Below are 20,546 nucleotides of genomic sequence, written 5' to 3'. Positions count from 1 at the left end.
TTAAGAAAAGTCTGCATGATAAATTTATTTTAAAAAAAGAAGAAAGTAAGGAGAAAATCCAATATATGAAGTGCTCAGTTAACTTTGTGTGTATTCTTTTAGAAGGAGATTTGTAAGCTAAAGGAAACAAATCTCTTATACAGGTTGTAGCCCAAACACAACTCTCCATATCTGGTAGCGTCAACTCAATGAATTTCCAGCAACATTTCTAGCAACCCATAAAGAACTTCTCCCTCAAGAGTACATACTTTTGATTTCAAATTCTTCCTTGGGTAGGAAAATTTGCAGAAAAGACACTTAATGAGTACAATTTCTACTAACAAAAATATTTAGGTAACAAAACACAATTATTTCTAGTCTGCTTCTGAATGGTGGCTGTTAAAAAAAGACAGTTCCTGTAATTCTTTAGCTTGAAATCGTTTTGAGCATCCAATGACAACTTCAAAAAATCCAGGATACAGCGTATTAAAAGGAGGAAAAAGCTATGGTCTAGTCTTTAGAGGGCTCATTGTAATACCTGCTTGCCTCTTTAGAGATGCATAACATAGAAAGCAGCACCTGGTACAAATCTTTAATAACTCAAGCAGCACTTTCTTCACTGCAGAACACCAGGGACAGACATTTGCAGTATGGCTACTGTGAGTTAAGAATGTGATTATCCTGCCCCATTTTTACTTGCATTCCAAAAAGCAAGTCCATTATGCTCATGAACACTTGAATTCTTAGGTGAAAAGAAATGACAGACTCTTTGGTAACTGCTGGAAAAATGGCAGAAATATTTTTCTGTCCAGCATCTCCTCCCTTCGTACATTTCAGAGAAGCACCTCAGACACAGAATAAATTCCCTTTCTAGTAGTTGCAGCTTGTGAAAGACCTGAATCTGTGTAAGATGTAAACAGATCTTGTGAGAGCTCCGTGATTTCCTGCAGTAGCCAAGACTGTTATAGTATACAGAAGACCACCTAGGTAGCTTCTGCAGAGAATAAGTTTCCGTAATTAGAAACAATGTTCAGAGCTTAACAGTATCTGTTCAAGGACCATGGAAATTACATTTGAGATTTACCATAGATTCATTCTATCTTCTAAACCAGAAAAGGGCATAATAAGCACCCTGAAAAGGCAAGGGGGTCACATAAATTTGGAGTACGGCTAGCAAAAAAGCAGTTTCAGTGATACATGGAACAATACCAAAGCCAGGTTACTTTTTTGCCACCAACTTGTGCCACTGTGTCACAGGGCATAATTAGCGATGAAGTGGTATAGAAGCTGGAATGGTAACAGGCAGTTAGCTCACACTTGAGCAACTGGTAAATAATACCATGCAAAAGAATAGCTGATCAGATCTTTGGCTGCTATCAAAACACACACACAGCTGAGTTTGCAACACCTTGTTCACTGAAGAACACCACAAAGACCTGGGCAGTGCATAAACAAACACCAAGAAAAAATCCAGTCTCCATTACATTGTATGAATTTGGTACTACAGTTAACGGGACTCAAATGTTAGTGATAGTTTTGATAGTATCTATGCCCAAAGTGACAATACCTATCACATCAGAAGGAATACTGTGATTCTTTAAAGACTCTACAGAAGGTGAAGGAAAACTTTCACATTTGCCTTTAGAAACTTTTGTCACTCGTGCAGTATGACCTGGAGGAGGAAAATATTTCTACTCTCCCCAAAGCTGTTTTGCGGAGAAGCCAGAAAGACAAGTTTCTGTGCAGTAAAATCACCGATGACTGGAAAAGGATGCAAGTGCTGTGCTAGTAAATACTCTTCCGGGTACATACAAGAAAGAGAACTGACAGATCAAACTTTTGTCCTTTGTGTGTCCCTTAGCTAAATGAGATAGACAAGACCACTCTCAGCAATAATTCATATTTATAGGTGTAAGTCGAAAAAATCCAGAGTCATCCAAGACGACAAGATTAAAAGCAAAAATTCCATGAAAAATATAAGCTATACATATATATACACATTTCAGCATGAACTGGGCAAGAGTGACCTCTTACCAGGCTCTCCTTGCTGCTGTCAAGAGTCGGAAGGAAAGGGCTGAGCAAGAGGATTCCTTTGGCCTTAGACGATTTACTCTAGACACCCTTGCATTTGCAGAGAAAGGAGCTGCCAGCGCCAGAGCTGCCCTTAGCAGTCCCAGCAGACTCCCTCGCCTGCCTAAGACAGCATGCCCTATGCTGTGTTCAGAAAGTTCTGAGAGAAGAGTATCTGCTAGCAGCCTGTACTAGGCTGTGGAGTCTTGAAATTGCTTGCAGAAGAGATGTAATACAACTATGAAGTTTTCCCCACCCCTTCTAATAAGTTACACATGTTTTCATCTTACAGCACTGGCACTTCACAGGAAGGACCTGTTCATAGTATTCCAAGTTGATTCCACATGGCTGCATGTTTCCTAACACCAATCTACAAATAAGTTACTAACTTGCGCTGCCATCCAATGAACCACAGAAGTCACTCATCAACTTTTTGGAAAACAACCAATCAAACCAAACCAACAACAACAAAAAAATCTCCCAATCCCCCAGAACTCTTTCTCCTATTCATTCCTTTTCTTCAAAAGTGGTTTTTCTGACAAGTGAGTTAAGCAATAAAATTTCCCATCATCATTGTTAACACGAATGCAAAGGTCACAGCGCCCTATGTACTGGAGAAGAGCATCAAAGATGCTGAGGTTTAGAATGTGGCAATGCAGTGATCATATCTTAATAGAATTATGAATACTTCTGACTTGCAAAAGAACAAATTAGTATGTTTCATTATTAGACATCTCATAACAAAAAGGCAAGTGCTGAAATAAAAGTGTCCTTCTATATTTAGACTTCAAATAATGGACCTGCTGCAAGCTTAAAGAAATCTACAGGGAGAAAAACAGCTTTAGGGTATCAGATTTTTTGGCTGAACTAACCATCACAGTTGTAGAAAACTAAAGATGCACGGATATGATAATTGAAGATACTAAAAAACCCCCACCATTAAAATACATAATGCCCAAAATACAAGCTCTGAATTAAGAAAGAACCCTCAATAAATAAACTGTGGTATCAACTATTAATACATAGTACTCCAAAAACCCCTCTTTATCCTAGAGCTTTGACTTCAGCTTACTGTAAGTATCTTAATTCTGAGTCTAAACCCTCCCTGCATACACTAGATATACATGAAATATGTATACATAAACAAGGGCACTGGAAAAGTTGGGATGGAATATTCAGTACTACTCATGTCTGCTATTTAAATCATTCACCGGAAAATAAAAAGTCAATCACAACGGATACAGCATTTTGATAGCTCCATTGTCTGCAAGAGCTGCACTATTAATTTAATATGCTGTGTAGCAAAGTTGTCAGAAGGATGGCTTTGATTGTACAAGTGCCTCACTGAAGTACTTTTGTTGAAGCTCAGCAGTTTATATTATTCCCTTCCCCAAAACAAGGTTAAATCTCATTCATATTAGATATCATTAGATGTCAAAGAATTCCATTAAACCTTATTTATGCCTGTGTAAACCACAAACTTGCATTTTCTAGTTAGTGTTCACACTACCTTTAGTGGTATGTCATAATTCAAGTCAATTTAAAAGCCCTCAGGTTTTGAGTTTTTTCATGCTGTCATCCCCACCATTAAGGCACCATTTCACAGTTGGGCTAAGCCTGTAACACACACCAAGAAAAGGAAGTTTGAAAGTTATTCCCCTTACTTGTTATAACTGTTTTTCTTTTGCACCAAAGTAGCCATAGGATATGTTTCCCTGTGCAGAAACACGGGACTGCTAGGGAAGGCTCAGCTGCGAGGAGTTAGGCTGGTGCTCAGACGGAACAGAATCGAGGGAGGCAGAAAAACGCTGGTACTCCTCCCTCCAGCTAAAGCACTGCTGCGGGTCACTTAGGGAAGCAAAAGTCTCAGTGCTGTGAAGCACAGCAGATGCTCTGCAGTGGGCAATCCTCCTGCATAGCCAATTAGAATGCAGATATTCTGAATAAAACACCCGCTGTCAGCATGAAGCAGGACTGAACCAGCATCAACCCGGAATGAGGTATTCATGAGACACCTGAAGCATGGATGGATTTCAGACTGTAATGTCTCAGACCTATCAACTGCCTCGTCTTCCTCAGGGAGGGAATTTTCAGTCATTCCATTCTGCTAGGAAAAAGTCCTGGATATATGGGAGTGGGGAAGTATGAAAGACCATCAGACACACAACTTGGGACTGACCTCTTCTGTGCCTGCTCATTTTCTTAGGTCAGTTATGGTCACTGCCCAAGGAAGGTAAAGGGGTCAGGCCTTCCTTTCTCTCCCCTTGGGCCCACAAACTATTATTCCCTCTCAGTGTCTTAACATACCAACTGTGTTTTTTGCAGATTTTTTTTTCCTTTCAGACATGGTATTTAAAGAGAAGGAATGTTTTGTCTAGCAAGAGCCCTAAGCATCACTCCTTGACAACACTATACTGTTATTTTAGAGTCCACCAGTTTATCCTGCATACAGGTCAACTGTGTAGTTGAGGTCACTTACTTCCAGTGAAAGCTATCCAGCGGGCATATTTAGTAGCTTCTCTTCGCCAGTGGGAAGCCACCAGCAAACCACATGTGACAGTTAGTGAAATGATTCCCATAATGATGAAAAATAACGTAGTGACCCACTCAGGAGGCAGCCGTGGAGGAATACAGGTCCTGTCACGTCCATGGATGGTTTGACACTGTCGCACAAGGCCAACTGTGAGAGCACCTGAAAATACACAGCAGAGAGGCAAGTAAACTTTCAAAATCCTCTCTGAGGGGCGCTCAATTGCAAACCAAAGCTCAGAATCGTCCAAAAATAAGGGATTCTTTCTTTGATGAACCTTAATAAGCCTTTCAAACACAGTGGATAAGGGGGACATGCTTCATGTTCTTTCATCATACGCTTGCACAAGTTCAAGTGAGATGGCTGCAAGCTGTATCTGGTTCTTGAGCGGCAATCAAGGTCTAATCAAAGGGATAAAGTACTCCTATAAAGCCTGCCAGTATCAGCTAAAGTGGTAGCTGAGTTGCATAGAGAATCACTCCCTCATCTGTGCAAGATGCAATACTCCTATAACCTAACAAAATGAATTGCAGCCCCCTAAAATGCCTTTAATTGTCTAATGCCTTTTCCCCCTTGTCTGTAAATACAGCTTTAATCCTCAAAGTCTTGCAGCAGAAACTGCATTTGATTCATACAAAGACTTTAAGAACATTTGTTAAAAGAACCCCATCAACATTTCTTGACATTAACTTTTAAAGAGTCCCTCTATGCAAGAGACTGGTCAGCCCTTTTGACAGCAAAGAGCTACTACACACACAAACTGGGATATCTATGCAAAACATCTCTCAAAAAGATTCTAGAAAAAGGGCAAGACTGTTATAGGAACCATACATTTTTTTACACAAAATGAGGTACCTTCCGTTAAATAAAAAAAATAAATCTGATTTAATATCCAAGTCAGTGTTTTTGAGACTCATAAAGAAGCTTTTAGTAAGCTTTAATAGTGAAGCTTTCTTTATTTGCAAAATTGCAACTCAAAATTAACAGGCAAGGTTAAAATCCATTTCTTCCAGTGTCTCAATTAAGTCCTATATTTCTCACTTTTGTCCCTTCTTCTGAGCGGTTTTCTTAAATAATCACAACTGCCCTTTATCTAAATTAGGAGCAAAACCCAACAGCGGGTAACGTTAGAGTCGACATCTCCCTCCACAAATTATTGTAAATTTTGCTATAGTTGACCAATTTAAAATAAAAAGAGAACAACTTGAAACAATTACAGTAAGACTTAGGTTTAGCTTAGGTTTAGCATGCCTTTTGGAAGGAGAAGCAACTGCCATACTTTTTGGCTTCTTCTTGGAGAATAAATTAATAAATAAATTCATAAAAGCATGAAACAAAGTAGTAAGCCAATAGCCAAAAGGGTAACCAGTCCTAGCATGCACCTCCTAGCACCCTTGAGCCAATTTTTACAAGTGTTCACATCCTGTCTGCTCACACCTCAGCAACAAGTACCAGCACAATCAGCCTCTGAGTTTAGAACCACTGGGTTAGCAGGCAGAATATCGTGTTTTATTAAATGTGGTGCTTCTGATACACTCCTAGAGGGTGAGAAGAACCAAGAGCAAAAACATTACTGAATCAGTTCTGTTGAAGCATTCCTGTAACCTTTGTTTAGACTACCAATTTTAGCCCTATTCAAATACATCCTTTTAATTACCTATTCATCAACTGAAAGATTCTGAGATGAATTTTCAGCTGAAAGCTGAAGTAAAATAATTTCAGAAAGTGTTGTTTACAAGACCAACAAAATTGGCATTTTCTACTGCAAATACACAGCAATCACACCATTGCTGTGCACCGGGATTACACAAAACTGAGTCAGAATTACACAAGCAATCTTGCACAGCTCACATAGCTGTAATGTACACAGTTTTACATGAACTGCTTCCCAGTTGCTTTTCCATCACCTGCAATGCTTCCATTTTACACCAGCTCCTGGGGCAGAGGGGAGATATGCATGTGTCTTTAAAAGTCACGTTCCTTGAAACACACACACATCGCAGAACCTCATGCAAAACACTAAGCAGTTTCCTGTAGTTTGGGGATAAAGAGGCTATTCACTGCAGTATCATAGAACAGGAAATTAATCCCAATCACTCTGCAAGGCTAGGATTTAACAACAATATTACTATACTTACAGTAGAAGTAGTTTTTTTCTAAACTGCAGTTCTAATCTACAGAACGACTTCATAAAAATGACATCAGGCATTCAATAGATGTTTCCTGAATTCAGAGGCAACAATTTAGTGCATTTTTAAGTTGGGCAAAAGCAACAGTGATAATGACCTCTGTGCTGGACTCTTCCATTTTGCGTGTTAACTGAAACTGAAGAATACTTGCTATAGCTGAGCATGTTTTAGAAAAAGACAACTAACTCATCTTTTTCAGATGAAATTTGCAGTTCACATTGAAGACATTTTTCAATTAACAAGAGCACATTTAACATGTCAGATTCAGAGAGGACCAAAGCTAAGCCCAGCCGTGCCGTATCTAGAGGAAACAGAAAAGAACTCCATCTTGAACTACTATTTTTCAGTGCAGGTTTTTTTTTCTGTCAACATCTATTTCTCCAAAGGCTGATTTTCTCAGAAAAACCCCCAACAAACCCCCAACTGAAAATGGGGAGGGGAGAGAGAACAAAACTCTCTGAATCGTGAATATCAGGGTAGCATGCCTTTTGAAGACATAAGGATGGTTGCAAGAAACTGCTTAGAGCAGGGTTTCCTAAACATCACTTCTGGTGCCCAAATGTGTTGTTCCGCTCTTTTTTTTTTTTTTTAATCAGAGTTTTAAAGCATCAGCAATTAGATTTCAGAATCTGATGTTCTGGAGGAAAAAAATACTGAACTTTATTTCATGGTTAAGCTTTTGCTAGCACATACTTAGTATTTTCACTTAACTCTGCTTCATGGACTACAGATTTGAAGTAGATAACGCTCTGTATTCAAGGTTCTGAACCTGGAGTCTGAAGACTCTAGGGAAGCAAATGGAGGGCAAGAGAAGGTCTGTCAACTATTTCTAAAGGTTTCCCAAAGGTAACTAGGAGAAACAACCTCATTATGTGCTCATAAATTTAGCTGAAGTTCAAGTTTAAGTTCACTGTACAGGGATACCTCACTTGTGTACATAAACCGAGCAGAAGGAAATTAAACCTCATAGCTTCCTACCATAGTGACAGATCTGTTGAATTCAGACTTCAAAAGAAGTCTCTGGTGTGGAAAAAGAGTATTTATTTGCCACAAAATTCAAAAGAGTGGGTTTACATGACATTTTACTGTGTTGGTCTGATTCTAAAGCAATCAAGCAAACAGTTGCCAGGCAGCTGTCAACAAACTAACTTGTTACAGAAAATCTTGTTTAACCGTATCTAGTCTATCGTTGAAAGGAAGGACAGAGATACTAAATCAGTGTCCTTCTACCTGTAGTTAGAGAACAGCCCAACAGTCTATCTCCAGCCAGTCACCTAGTTCCACTCTGGCCCCTAGGTAAAAGAGGTCTTCAGTTGTTCCCTCAGAGTAATTCCAGCACGACTGCCAAAAATTAAGCACCTAACACAGGTATAAAACAAACAGCACAGCTAATACTAGTAGATTAGGCATTTTAAAGATGGATGTAGCTCTAAAACATGTGCAGTGGAACAATCATGCCTCCCTGTCCTCCACCTCCCAACGCCAGCACGGCACAGCCATCAGCAGCTACGACGACAACCAGGAGGTGCAGTGGACTGCTCCCTTTCTCTTGTATGTCTCTCCCTCCACAGCTTCTGAGATTGGCATTATGCAGGTCAGTACAGCTACTGCGAGAGGAGATTAGGATATATATTCTAATTATTAAAAAAGAGATTCAGCCTTCATCAAAACAAAGAATGCTGCACTGAGCAAATGTCAGTGAAGTCATCTTTAGTCTCTTCCAGTAAATCTATTCCCTAAAGTGGCCGTGCATTTCAAACACATTAAACCATCTTCCAGTAGTGACAGTCTGACTATAACCAGGACTCCAGTTTATACCAGTGAAAGATTTCATGATCATAGTCCTATATTACCTCACTCAAGTCCTCCAGAACACCAGTAATGCTCACTTTCTGACAATGCATAAAAACTAGAATCAGTAATAAAAAGGCTCTTTAACAAATGCACCAACATTTGGGAGCATCACCTGTGTAACAATTAAGTTTCACAAAACCATTGAGGGAAAGAGGGGAAAAGGCACCAACCCAAAGAAAGGCCAGCCCTCATTTCTCCCCTTTGTGCAGACGTGCAGCTGCCACCAACCCACCCCACAAGTCCCACTCCAGCCCCGGTGCTGTTGCCATCCCTCTCCTTGTTTCCGTGGCAACTACAGAGCCACCAAGGAGGAATCACATGCTACAGAGAGAAACAAAGACTGCTGCAGCCCTTCCACTCCCCCACCTCTCCATCACTTCTGAATTATTAAAAGTGGCACAGCAATACCACAGCTGGAAAACAGTAGCATAACAAGGGCTGTTCAGATGTTCACTGTTCATCTATTATTTGACTGCCAGAACACACAGGATCAGGTGTGCCAGATGAACAACCAGAGAGGTGCCACTGCCGTGAAGAGGTTACCATAGCATAAGAAACAACTAGTACGGTAACGCACGATGAAGGATGAGATGGGGCTCAAACGCTAGAAGGTGTTAAGAGCCCAGCAGCTACGCTGTCACACGAACATACAAACCACAAATCCTCAGAACTGCTCTTGATCACACAGCTTGGGGTACCTGCTCCTCCTCTGTCCTCCCCTACTGTCTGCAGCTGAAAATGTCTTTACTCTTTCCTCTCATTTTAGAGGAAATGCTATTCCTTGGGTTTAAATGCATCTGCAACCCTTTCCATTCCTTGACAACAGCTTCCTCGCTTCTGCCTTCCACGTATCAACCACATCCTTAGCAAAATGTTTACTATTAAAATTAAATAAATATTATGTGCCAATATGCCTAATGTGGAGGTTAAAACATCCAATGGCTCCCACACAGCCTGCCTGCCATCCTTCCCTTGCTGTCCTGATAAGACGGCATGGCTCTGCTAGAAAGCCCAGTTGTGACTGCCAGACAATTTCTGCTCAAATAAGACACTTTTCTTTAGTGTACTGTGGACTTGTTAAACCATCTTTGCTAAGGGAAGAGTACAGTTTACAGGGTTCCTAGTGAGGTGCTGGTGACATAAATCTTAGAGCACTGCCAATATAGCAAGGACACCAATAAGTTTTATGTTTTAGTAATGAGCATAGTACATTACATGGAGCTATGTTATTTGGGCACACTAAAACATTCATTGCTGTTGGTTAGGTAACAGTCGCATGCAAGAGAACGACATGTAAAATAGGGCAGCTCTGTTAAGCCATTCCCTGTAACTCTTACTGGGCCACAGACAAGGACAGGAGGAAATGAAGTTGCTCTTGGAAAGTTTCAAAGTTCTATCCAATTAATAAACTTGAATGGAAAAAGGGCTAGGTCCATCTAAGAGAAGGAAGAACCTGCAGCTGTCTAGTGTGCAGCTATAGCTTGCTACCCAACCCAAGTGGAAGCTTTAAAGGTCTAAAAAGAACGCAGTGTTTTGGTCATGGCAGACTGTTTCCCTGTACCAGTGTTAAGGATAACCATCAAGTTGACTTCCACCACCTTGCCTTTAACATGTCTGCTGCTCCTTGCCTGCAACCAAGCCTCTCTGACAGAAGACCGCTTTCAAAGTGAGCGAAGCATAGCCGAGGAATTCCTGAGAGGAACAAACAGAGCACGGTAAGATTAGTTCCAATGCAACTACCCGTAACAGCAAACAAGGAGGAGGTACTTCCAAGAAGAAAATTTTTTGTAGTCATCCAAGGAATTTGGCAGTTTAAGTGAGATGTTTCCCAGCCTTACATATGCAATTTATTTTCCTGCAACGGGCACTTTAAGTGATGTTACTATACAAAGGAGGAAGAAAAAATCAGTTATTTAGGTTTATTCATATGTATTTTGTTTCGGGGAAAATGTGTTAATTTTATATTCCAGGGATTAGTTCCTTGGAAACAGAGTACTCTCCCCAAATCCAGTGAATTGACACTGCTGATCCTTCTCTACCATTGCATGGGAGGTACTCCAGGGTGCATATAGTTAGTTCTACTTATTTCAGTGTAAAACCATCAGAAATCAGGCCCTATTACCCTCTCTTATGAGGAGATATTCATGCTTAGAGTAAGGAGCACAGAAGGCTAGGGAAAAAGCTATGCTTTTGCAGGATATGCACCACCTCTGGTGTGAAGAGGAAAAAGATACAGTATCCTGCTGGTTTGCAAAGCACTTCAAAACCAGGTAGGAAAAAAGGATTAACAACACTGGGGAAGACCTCTTGATTCTAAAAGGCATGGTCCATGTTATAATAGTTAAACAGCATCATAGGGTCTCTGTATGTAAGGTCCCACTGAATGATGCCCACAGGCATAGCTAGCTCGTAGAATTTTTTTCTACCTACAACTGCTCAGACTTATAGCCTTGTAAAAGGAAACGTAGTTAGTCCTCATTTAAATTTTCAGCCATTGACCCATTAAAGCAATTTAAAAATGTTTACAGCCTCAAGCCAACGTCACATCAGAGCATTTTGTAAAATAGCACATACACATAATTAACTGCTGCTAAGTAACTATAAACAAGTCAAACACCTTTTCCTCTACTTTTTTTGCTTATTGTAGGACAACATAATAACTGGATTTACCAAAATAAATATAAAAAAGGGTCAAAATATAAGACAGGATCAACTGCCCATTTCCAATCACGTATGAGAGTACCATATCTGTTACTGTTCTTGCATAAATAATTACTTCTCTTGTGAGGGATGAGAGTAGTTTGAATAGATGCTCTTTAGCACTTAGGCTGCTAAAATAACTTCGAGGTTGCCATGCAAGTACAGTATTCAGGATGTGGCATGACAGATTGATTCTTTTACTGCGGATGTTCCAGTATGTTGTTCAGCCAGTAGATTACGAGGCAACCAAGTCCAGACTTAATAAAATAAGATTTATGAATTTAAAGGATGATCTAGAGAAAGGCTTAAAAGAATAACAGAGGATTAACTGCAAAGGCACAAGAACACAGAGGAGTTCAGAACAAAGGGATTATGAATTCTCTTTCCTGTCCTTTGTATGCCAGATCTTATGGTTTTGGCATTCAGTCCGATTTGTCTCTCAAATAATCTAATAGGTATTGTAACCCTGGAAGAAAACCTTTGGAGTTTCTCACTTTGAAGCAGGCTAGATGCAAGATCAATTCATGTGCCCCCTGGATATTTATAGGTACAAACCTCAAACACCTAAGAAGTATTTATGCAATGTAAAAGGGTCAGTTTTAATAAAGACCTAGATTCACTTGCAGTCTTTACTATATCTAGTGTGCATCTTTTAAGAGCAATTCAAGTCAATAATGCAAGATAGGGCATGTTATTATATAAGCTGCTGTGTCTCTTCTACTCCATTTATCCCCTTCTCTGAAATCAGAACGCTTCCTTTCAAACAGACTTTGAAATGCACAATCCTTCTTGCTCTAGAGATATAATGGATGTTTTCTTGTTTCAGGAACTAAGTGACTTTCTTAAAAATACTCACACTGGCAACAGCTGATGAGGTAACATCCTATGCTAGCTATGGGGAACCTACCAACTGCATTCTATTTAACAATCTAATGTCCACAGAATTTAATTTATTAGGTAACATTTTTGGCAGTCTTTACAACTCCAAAGCTTACTGGCTTTTAAACAGCACAATTCTCATTTTTAAAGTCTAAACTCAACGTTAAAAGACTTGTGGTATATTAGCAGAAAAGCTTGCCTTGCTGCTGAAGACCATCTGGTGCCTGAGTTTTCTCAAAAGTTTTCAATTCAGTGTTTGTATCATGCCTAATTCAAACCAAATCTCCCCTCCACAAAAAACAGAGTCTTCTCCCTCCCTCCTTCCACCCTGAAAGAGAAAAAAAACATCCGGGCCATATATTGGGAAAGATCCTTATGACTTACATGTATTAGAAAATTTATTACTACAGATGACAATCATTACGATATACAAGTTGTAAGTGATGTTTAAACTGCAGATATTTGGAGCAATAAAAAGCAAGTTTATTTCTGAATTCCAACATACAAGTTTCAATCCCATGCTGCTTGTGTATTGGAGTAGGGCTTTTTAATGTTTGGGTTTTGTTTTGACTTCCCCCCCCACCCCCCCCCGAAGAGATGGACCACCACACACTGAAAAAGCTGTCCTCCGGCAACAATACAGGAACAGCTCTCCTGAGGACCTAACAAAGGCTGTGTGTTCTCACGTACCAAGCGCCAAGAAATCTACCCATGCTGAAGGTATTCTTCCCTGCTTCAAAAGACAGCATTAATTAAATGCTGGCAAACAGGATCTCTAATAAGTTGCATCCTTCAGGTTGTTTATTTTCTGACACTACAAGCATTTGCACAATAGGATAGTGTTGTCACTGGCTAGAACCTTTACAGTTTCTGAAGTGCAAGGGCCTGGAAAAAATATGAGAGAATTTTTTTTAAAAAGAATAAAACTTAATGTTTTATTTAGTTTCAAAAACAAACAAAAAAACCATAGTTATTTCCATTTCCCCCCCCAACCAAAACAGAGCTACTCAAAGTTGACAAAATTCACTGGCTAAAAAAAGAAAGATCAAAGGCAGTGTCAATATTTAAAAGTGATTTTTTTCTAGTCAGCTACACCAGTTTTATGCCATATGTTCAGTTGAAAGCCAGAAGCTATGACACCTACAGCTGTTCTGCCATTTAACATCTGATGAGCTTGTGTTCTTTTTAACAGAGTTATATTTGGCTTCAGACAGAGCTGTAAAATGATACCTCTCCACCCAATGCACAACCTTAGTACACACCCAATACACACAACCCTACTCCAACCTTCTCAGAAACGGTCTACTAATCACTTCACGATCATATGGTTGATCTACAGGCTCTTCAAGGCTGGCCATCATCTATAGGAGCCAGTGACATAAGGTGGCCAGGATGGGTCAGTAATGGCAGCACCACTGTTTGCCGCCTGGTACAAAGACAACATAACCAGTAAGAACACAGAAATTCTGGATCTTCACAGTTTAGTGGATCACCTTCCACACAGGTGTCTTATAAGGTGGCCTTTCACAGGCTGGCAATAACTGGACTTCAGAGCTCTCCATTTTTAACTCCAGCATAACTACAAAAGCACCCTTCCACCAAGTCAGTTGAGTTTCAAACTTATTAGATGTCCAAGCAGATCAGGACAGATACACCAACCCCCCCCCCAAGTCACACCAAATAAAGTGTCCTATTGTTCTCTCTCTATTCATGGAGATGAAATATTTGTCAACCTTTTTGTGTTACAGTCTAAAGCAATTTCTCTGGCCTAGTGACAAGGGCATTCAAGGGCAGGGAAAAAAATTCAAGTTCTGGCCCTGCCCTCAAGTTTGCTTGTGCATTTTACCAAATGAAATTCAGGAGGAGTAAGGATCATCTCCCCCCGTCAGCCGTAACTGTTGTGTTTTGCACTGATCTCAGCCTTTGTCAGACATGCTCCAAGGACACCCACCGATCTGGCTCTTCCACCACTTTATGAATCACCCAGTGGTATAAAGGTGAAGAGACAAGTGTTGAAATGCCTTTTGGCGTTTATATGGTTAGAAACATATTTGCAAATTTTAGGTGTCTGCCCTGCAAACACTCAGCCTAAATATACTTTACAAGCTTGAATGCTTTCTTACGGCTGAGCCTGTCTCCTGGCCCACTGCTGAGAGCAAATTTTAGGCCCAGATTGCCAGAAAGCACAACAGACCTTGCTAAATAAAGAACAAAATATTGAAAAAGCAAATAAAATGTACTACCAATCTGGTGGCAATTTCTTTAAATCACATAACTGATGGCAGGATTGTATTTGTAGTAATGAGGACGTAACAAAGGAAGCTTGCAGGTAGAAGCAATACCTTCTATTATAGAACAACTAGAATAATTGGAAAGATTAAGCACACGTCTGGTCTTTCAAGACCCTTCTTGGACACCCAAGTTCCCCCCACTCTACTAACATGGGATATAAAAGACCCTATCTCTGTCTGCTAGACTTGCTTTATTCATAAGGCACCTTGGTTAACTGAAGAACGGCACCTAAATGTCCCAAGACACATTTAATTGCAACTAGAGTACTATTACAAGCGGAATAAAACCTAACCTTAGTTTTTATTCCTAAAGGCACTTTTTAACTGTTGCCAAATCTGTGTATGACATGCTTGTAACAACTGGCAATACAGGTTAAACTGCACTTTACAGAGGGATTAGGTACAGGGCCAACAAAGAATTTATTCTCTGGAAGTAACACTTCAGGTGCTGAAAGACTGACATATAGCTTAACTACATACAGTCTGTCCTCAGGGACAGCCAGCACTAGTTTTCTGGGTGATTAACATTTTAAGCCCCCCCCCCCCCCCCGAGTATAAGAGGTAGCTTTAACTTCTCAGGCAAATTTGTAAATAAAAAAACACACACGCAACCAAAAAAACCAACAACCTTCTTCTGCAGTAGTAATTCTCAAATTCAGGCATTTATTTGTTGTTCCCATCACAATAAAAGCATTAAAAGCAATGATGAATAGGAAGGCAGGGAGCATATGCAGCATTTATCCTGAAGTTGTATTTTCTTATCCCTTTTGCTAGGGCAAGTCCTTGTTTTAGAAGCCTGCATAATTTAAGCCTGAATTATTTAGGCAATTAACAGGTGGTGTCTGTGTGGTGGTAACACTTTCTCCCTCATCACAAATCAGTATCTACAAAAACAGACTCCAGGAGTCTGCAGACTTTTCTGGCTAGAATAAGAGAAGACAGACCCCTCCTGAACAGTTAAATTTGTGCTTTACTGAAATAAAATAGGACTTTATCATAACAGCAAGGCTCAGACCTTTCTGAACAAGTGAGGCTATTCTTAAAAAGCAATCAGATGTTATATAGTGCTCCAAAGAATATCTGTTAACATATGTTTATACAGTTGTTATACTGACATTCTGAAACAGAATTCTCTCTAATTTTAGATTCAATATAAACAGCCAAGAAATGCTCTGTCTATCACCAACTTCATCTTACTGAACATATACTTACAGAGAGCATTTACTTCAGATTACATGGGGCATAAGTCAACAGACTTCTGTTTGTGAAACAGCAACTACTACTCCTGGCCTTTGCTCTATTTCACCATTTTTCATTTATTAAGCTTCAGCGTGCTTCTTGTAATTGCTGAGTGACCCAATAATATTCCACTGAAAGAATTTATGAGACCACATTAGAAATTCTTGGCCATTCAATCTTTTCAGGTTTCCTGTACAATCTTGTTGCATAGTTTTTAAATTTAATTTAGTGTGGGTTCAAAAAACAGTGAAACATGCTTCTTCCCACACAAGTTTCTACAATGGAGAACTACAGCATTAAAACATGAATTCAGGTGCATGATTCGTTTCACAACAGAATTCAACTTGGGGGGGGGGGGGGGGGGGGTTCTTCACCCTTGTGACTCCTCTTCCCCCACAGCACGCAACACCTACAACACTCCTCACATCAACCGGCACAGAAGATGCAGTGCATTCTCTCCTCTACAGTAAAGGAGATCAGAATCTTCCACTGTGGCAGTTCTGGAGCTGATGCTTCTGCTGACTGTGGGAATCCTGTTGGTTGCTGTCTATGCTTAAGAAAAAATACCTCTTTATACTGCAATTTGTATCTCTATTTTGTACAGAGAAGACTAAACATCAGAGCAAATTTTCAAGTTAAACAAGTTGCCCTCTACACAAAAGTCAACCTTCAGGGAACTTGAGGTCCATGACAACCTCCTACAGTTTTCTTCACTTTGCTTTGGTCTAAAGACATTACAATTAAATGTTGTGTATATCTGACACATTAAGCTCATACTGATGAAGTTACAGATAAAACCATTCCCCCTTACTTGTACATTTTCCCTGCCTATCATGGAAGTCAGGATCTCTCTCATTTCAGATGCATATGAAGATTTTATTGCAGAAAGCAAGCAATTTCACTGAGATATTTTAATAACATTAGTATATATGCCATCAGTTTGAGGAGCGTAGAAAGAATCTAGATGCAAAGCAGCTCTTTTGAAGTATTCACAGCAAAGCAGTTCTGGGGCACAATGAACTATCAGTTGTCCCATTCCACCTTATTCCAATCCCATACCTGTTCCTTCGGAGACAATTAAATTGCATTGCTGCCAATAGCAGTCACAGCAAAAGAAGTGGAAACAAGGCAAGAACTTGGGCAATGACCAGCAAGAGAACAGGAAACCCAGGAATAAGAACTGCAACCCTATAAACTGGGAAGGTGGCTCAATGATGAGCACTATAAAAGTAAACTATTAGACTTTACTGCCTATGAACACTGTCATTTGATCATTAAATTCTTGGATGTACCAAGTGCAGACAGCTCAGCCCTACTAATGCAGTGTCCAAGCAACTGCACAAAGAATTGCTCATGGTCAAGTTCAAGGCCTAATATGAACCATCTTCAACTGGACAAATATTTAAACATGTAAGCGGGTTATTAATCATTACACCTTGAGAGACTGTCATCCTTAATAATCCCAAAGTGCTTTCTAATTTATGGCACAGAACTTCAGCCACCATGAGGCTCTTGGGTGGCAGCCAACTGTTGCTCACCACCCTACACTGCGTGGATAGGAAATGCTGGCCTCTGATATTGCAGTAAATCCCTGGGAGGCTTTTGATGCCTTCACGAGGGAACGTTTTAGTTCATCCCAAGGACTCAGACATAAGAGACAGAGTATGTTTTGCTCAAAGAGAGGAACTAGACTCTATATACTCTGTGGAATTTTGAGCCTCTAACTCTTAGCAGCTAGTGTTTCACACTTGACTAACTCATCCCACAGACAAACCATCACAATCAGATTATGTTTCCTAAGATACCCAAGAGACCAAACTCTTGTCATCAACTCTATTTACAAAATCTAAAAAACATATACAAGGCAATAGATCAAATAGGAAATCAAATATGATATAAAAGGAAGAAACTAAGAGCTTCACCTTGAGAAAGTATATAACCTATGACTGTTCACTCCATACAGATTCATATGGAATGAGGCCAATATAAGTGCTTTCTTTGCCAGTCAAATGCTTTAGCTTGTATCCCCTCTCCTTAGAACAGACACGTACCCTGCACAGATCCTCTTCTTGGCCATATCTCCAGTTTTTCAGATCTGTGTGTATCTCCATCAGTCAGAGACTTCGGAAAGAAAAGTGAGATTGAGCAAAGCAGCTGGAGCACGCATAAGGGGATTGCTGCAAAATCACCATGGAACTTTTTTCCTGCATATAGTGCTCCATAAATTAAATTAATCAATAGATAAAAACCCCCAAACCTCTGTTAATGACTAAATTTCTAGGTACTGTGAAACACAGTAACAACTATAATTGTGCAATAAGAAATTGATTTTTACATTTTAAATTGTATAAACTATAAATCTGTAATAATTTATAATTTTCCCAAATTACTTTGTACAAGACCTAAAACCAACCTCCACATTGCATTTGTTCCATACTACAAACACCTTTTTGTATTTGATTTTAAAATTAATAGCAGCATTTAACCTCTTCAAAGGTCAATATTCCTCCTCGCCCATGAGTTACCTTCTTCTGAAATACACAGGTATCAACCATTGCTGGAAAAGAATTCAAGAACTAGGTGAAGAACTCCTACGTAAGACAAAATTCCTACATACTGCAGCAGACAAGAAGCGTTAGTGCTCTCTACTTTGTTTCAAGGCTAGCAAAAAATAATTGGGAAAAAGTTGAGCTGTTGTGAGATACCTATAAAAAAAAGAAGTAGGTCAAACTTTTTGACCTACTCATCTCCTTTGCTTTGGCAAAAGCACAAATGGAGTTTACATAATGCTGCTGACATGTAAGTGCTGACTGGAAACTAAACAATACAAATGTTTTTAATAAGCCTCCATCATTAACAGGATTCTTTTTTTTTTTATTTCAGATAGTTTTAAATCTTTGTTTTGCAATACATACTATTGAATCTTTACTTTTAAGACTCATATATTTAAGTCATTCTTTTGTTAATCTCAGTGTCATACTGCGGCAACAAATGTAATACATACGCCTAAGATCAGCTCTAAGCTGATTTACAAAATCATCACTATTAGTGAAACTCAGAGAGTTCCTGAAGCCACAAAGCTGAAGCCTCAGCAAGGCACCCCTCCCAGTTTATACCATCTATAAAGCAAATTTACAACTAAATTCTTCTTGAGTAAAGCACAAGACAGAAAACAAATCTGTATCTGCATATACTGAATATAATTTCGCTCTACAGTGACTGTACATACTGCTGTGAAGTAAATACTTTAAAGAAGAAAGTTATTCCAAATACCTGAAACTCAAGTACCTTAGCAAAAACAACTATCAGAAAAGATTAATGTAATACCTGGTATTCTTAGATTTTTTTTCCTGTTTGTGATAGGAAAGAAAAGTTTAAACAAAAATCCAGTTAAAGCTTTGCTGCTAACACTAACAGAATTTCTGCGCTAAAGTACCACCTCTGTTTTACAGAGGAAGAAACTGAGGTACTGCCACAATAACTTTCCAACATCCACAGTCAGTCACGCCAGATGCTAGATTTGAAAGGTAAATACAAGTTACTGGCTCCCAGATCTGTCCTCTATAATCAGGTACTTCTTACCTAATTCTTTAACACTAATTAGAGAATGAAGAATTCAACAGGAGTTGGTGGAAGACAAACTAACAGTTTTGTAGCTTCACACACTAAAGAGAAAACAAAATGGTCACCTAACAGAAGCAGTATTAATTTGTGTTTGTTAAAAAGCAGATGTACAACATCAGTTCCTCTATGGCCAAAAACAATCGGCTCTCTCATCTCTGCTCTGGCAGGCTCAAGTAACCAGGCTGACACAGCTCTCTTTCATGAGATTCTTCCTACACATAAAATAGTTCCATATGTTTCAATGTTGAGTGGTTGAGCAAGCACAAAATTAATTCATTACAACAATGCCTTACTATTAATTTTCCTTGTGCCTGAAGGCCTGGTTGATTACAGAACCCAGGCACAATTCAAACACTCTGCTTGGTAAGAGTTTTACATTCACTTGAAAGACATCTACAGTCATGAAGTGGAATGGAAATGGTAATTTTAAAGATAGCATTGTCTTTGTCAATTATTTTTTTTTTTGTCAATAGCATTGTCTTTGTCAATTTATCCAAGTCCAGGCACACCTATTAATGGGCTGCTCTTGTTAAGATTATTCAGATTATATGGGGTTTAGATTCCCTGGCAGTCCTTACTAGATCTTATTTGAGTTTTGTATTGTCTTTAAGGCACTGGCAACATCTCTAAGATGCAACTACTGTTAGTGCCTGCATCTTAGCGCAGGTCCTAATCCCCTCATTGTCCAGATCAGTAACATACCACAAAGCACCACCTTTCCCTCCTTGCTCCCACACTTGGGGGCATCTACTAAAAGGAAAGTGTTTTCCTAGAAATTATATTCCAGAATCTAATTTTAACACTCTGATGTTCGGATGGCTTTACAGATTGCTTTCCAGCAGTTGCTTCTTTCTAGAGCATGACAGCACATAACTCTTCTTTCTCTGTATCATCAGTGGAGTGGGTTGTTTGTTGGTTTTTTTTTTAATTTTTTTTGGAGGGGTGGGGGGTTGTATTCTCAGCAGGCAATCCAAACAGGTTCATGAAAGGGCAAAGAAATTTTCCTGTCACAGTCACCACATCATACAGTACAAAAAACATTAGGAAAGAGTAATTTTGTAGAATTGCTTCCCATCATTCTCTACTGAGAAGAACTGGGAGAAGCATACTGTATTTTGAGTATATTGCAAGGTGCTTAGCAAATGATCACCAGAACCCTTTTTCCAACAGTCTTTGAAAAGCCAACTATCC

At 39.4% G+C, this 20,546-nt stretch overlaps 1 protein-coding gene across 1 annotated transcript in view; it reads right to left on the bottom strand.

Annotated features, from left to right (window-relative positions):
- MOSMO (modulator of smoothened) overlaps nt 1-20,546 on the bottom strand; it is a 31,736-nt gene that overhangs the window by 5,984 nt on the left and 5,206 nt on the right. Inside the window, exon 2 of the mRNA XM_040589307.1 lies at nt 4,529-4,741. Coding sequence (XP_040445241.1) covers nt 4,529-4,741 — 213 coding nt within the window. The remainder of the gene's footprint in view (nt 1-4,528; nt 4,742-20,546) is intronic.

This window comes from Falco naumanni, chromosome 4 (assembly GCF_017639655.2).
Source record: "Falco naumanni isolate bFalNau1 chromosome 4, bFalNau1.pat, whole genome shotgun sequence".
NCBI lineage: Eukaryota > Metazoa > Chordata > Aves > Falconiformes > Falconidae > Falco > Falco naumanni.
The sequence above is the reverse complement of the archived record's forward strand: the minus strand, read 5'-3'. Positions and strand labels throughout refer to the sequence as shown.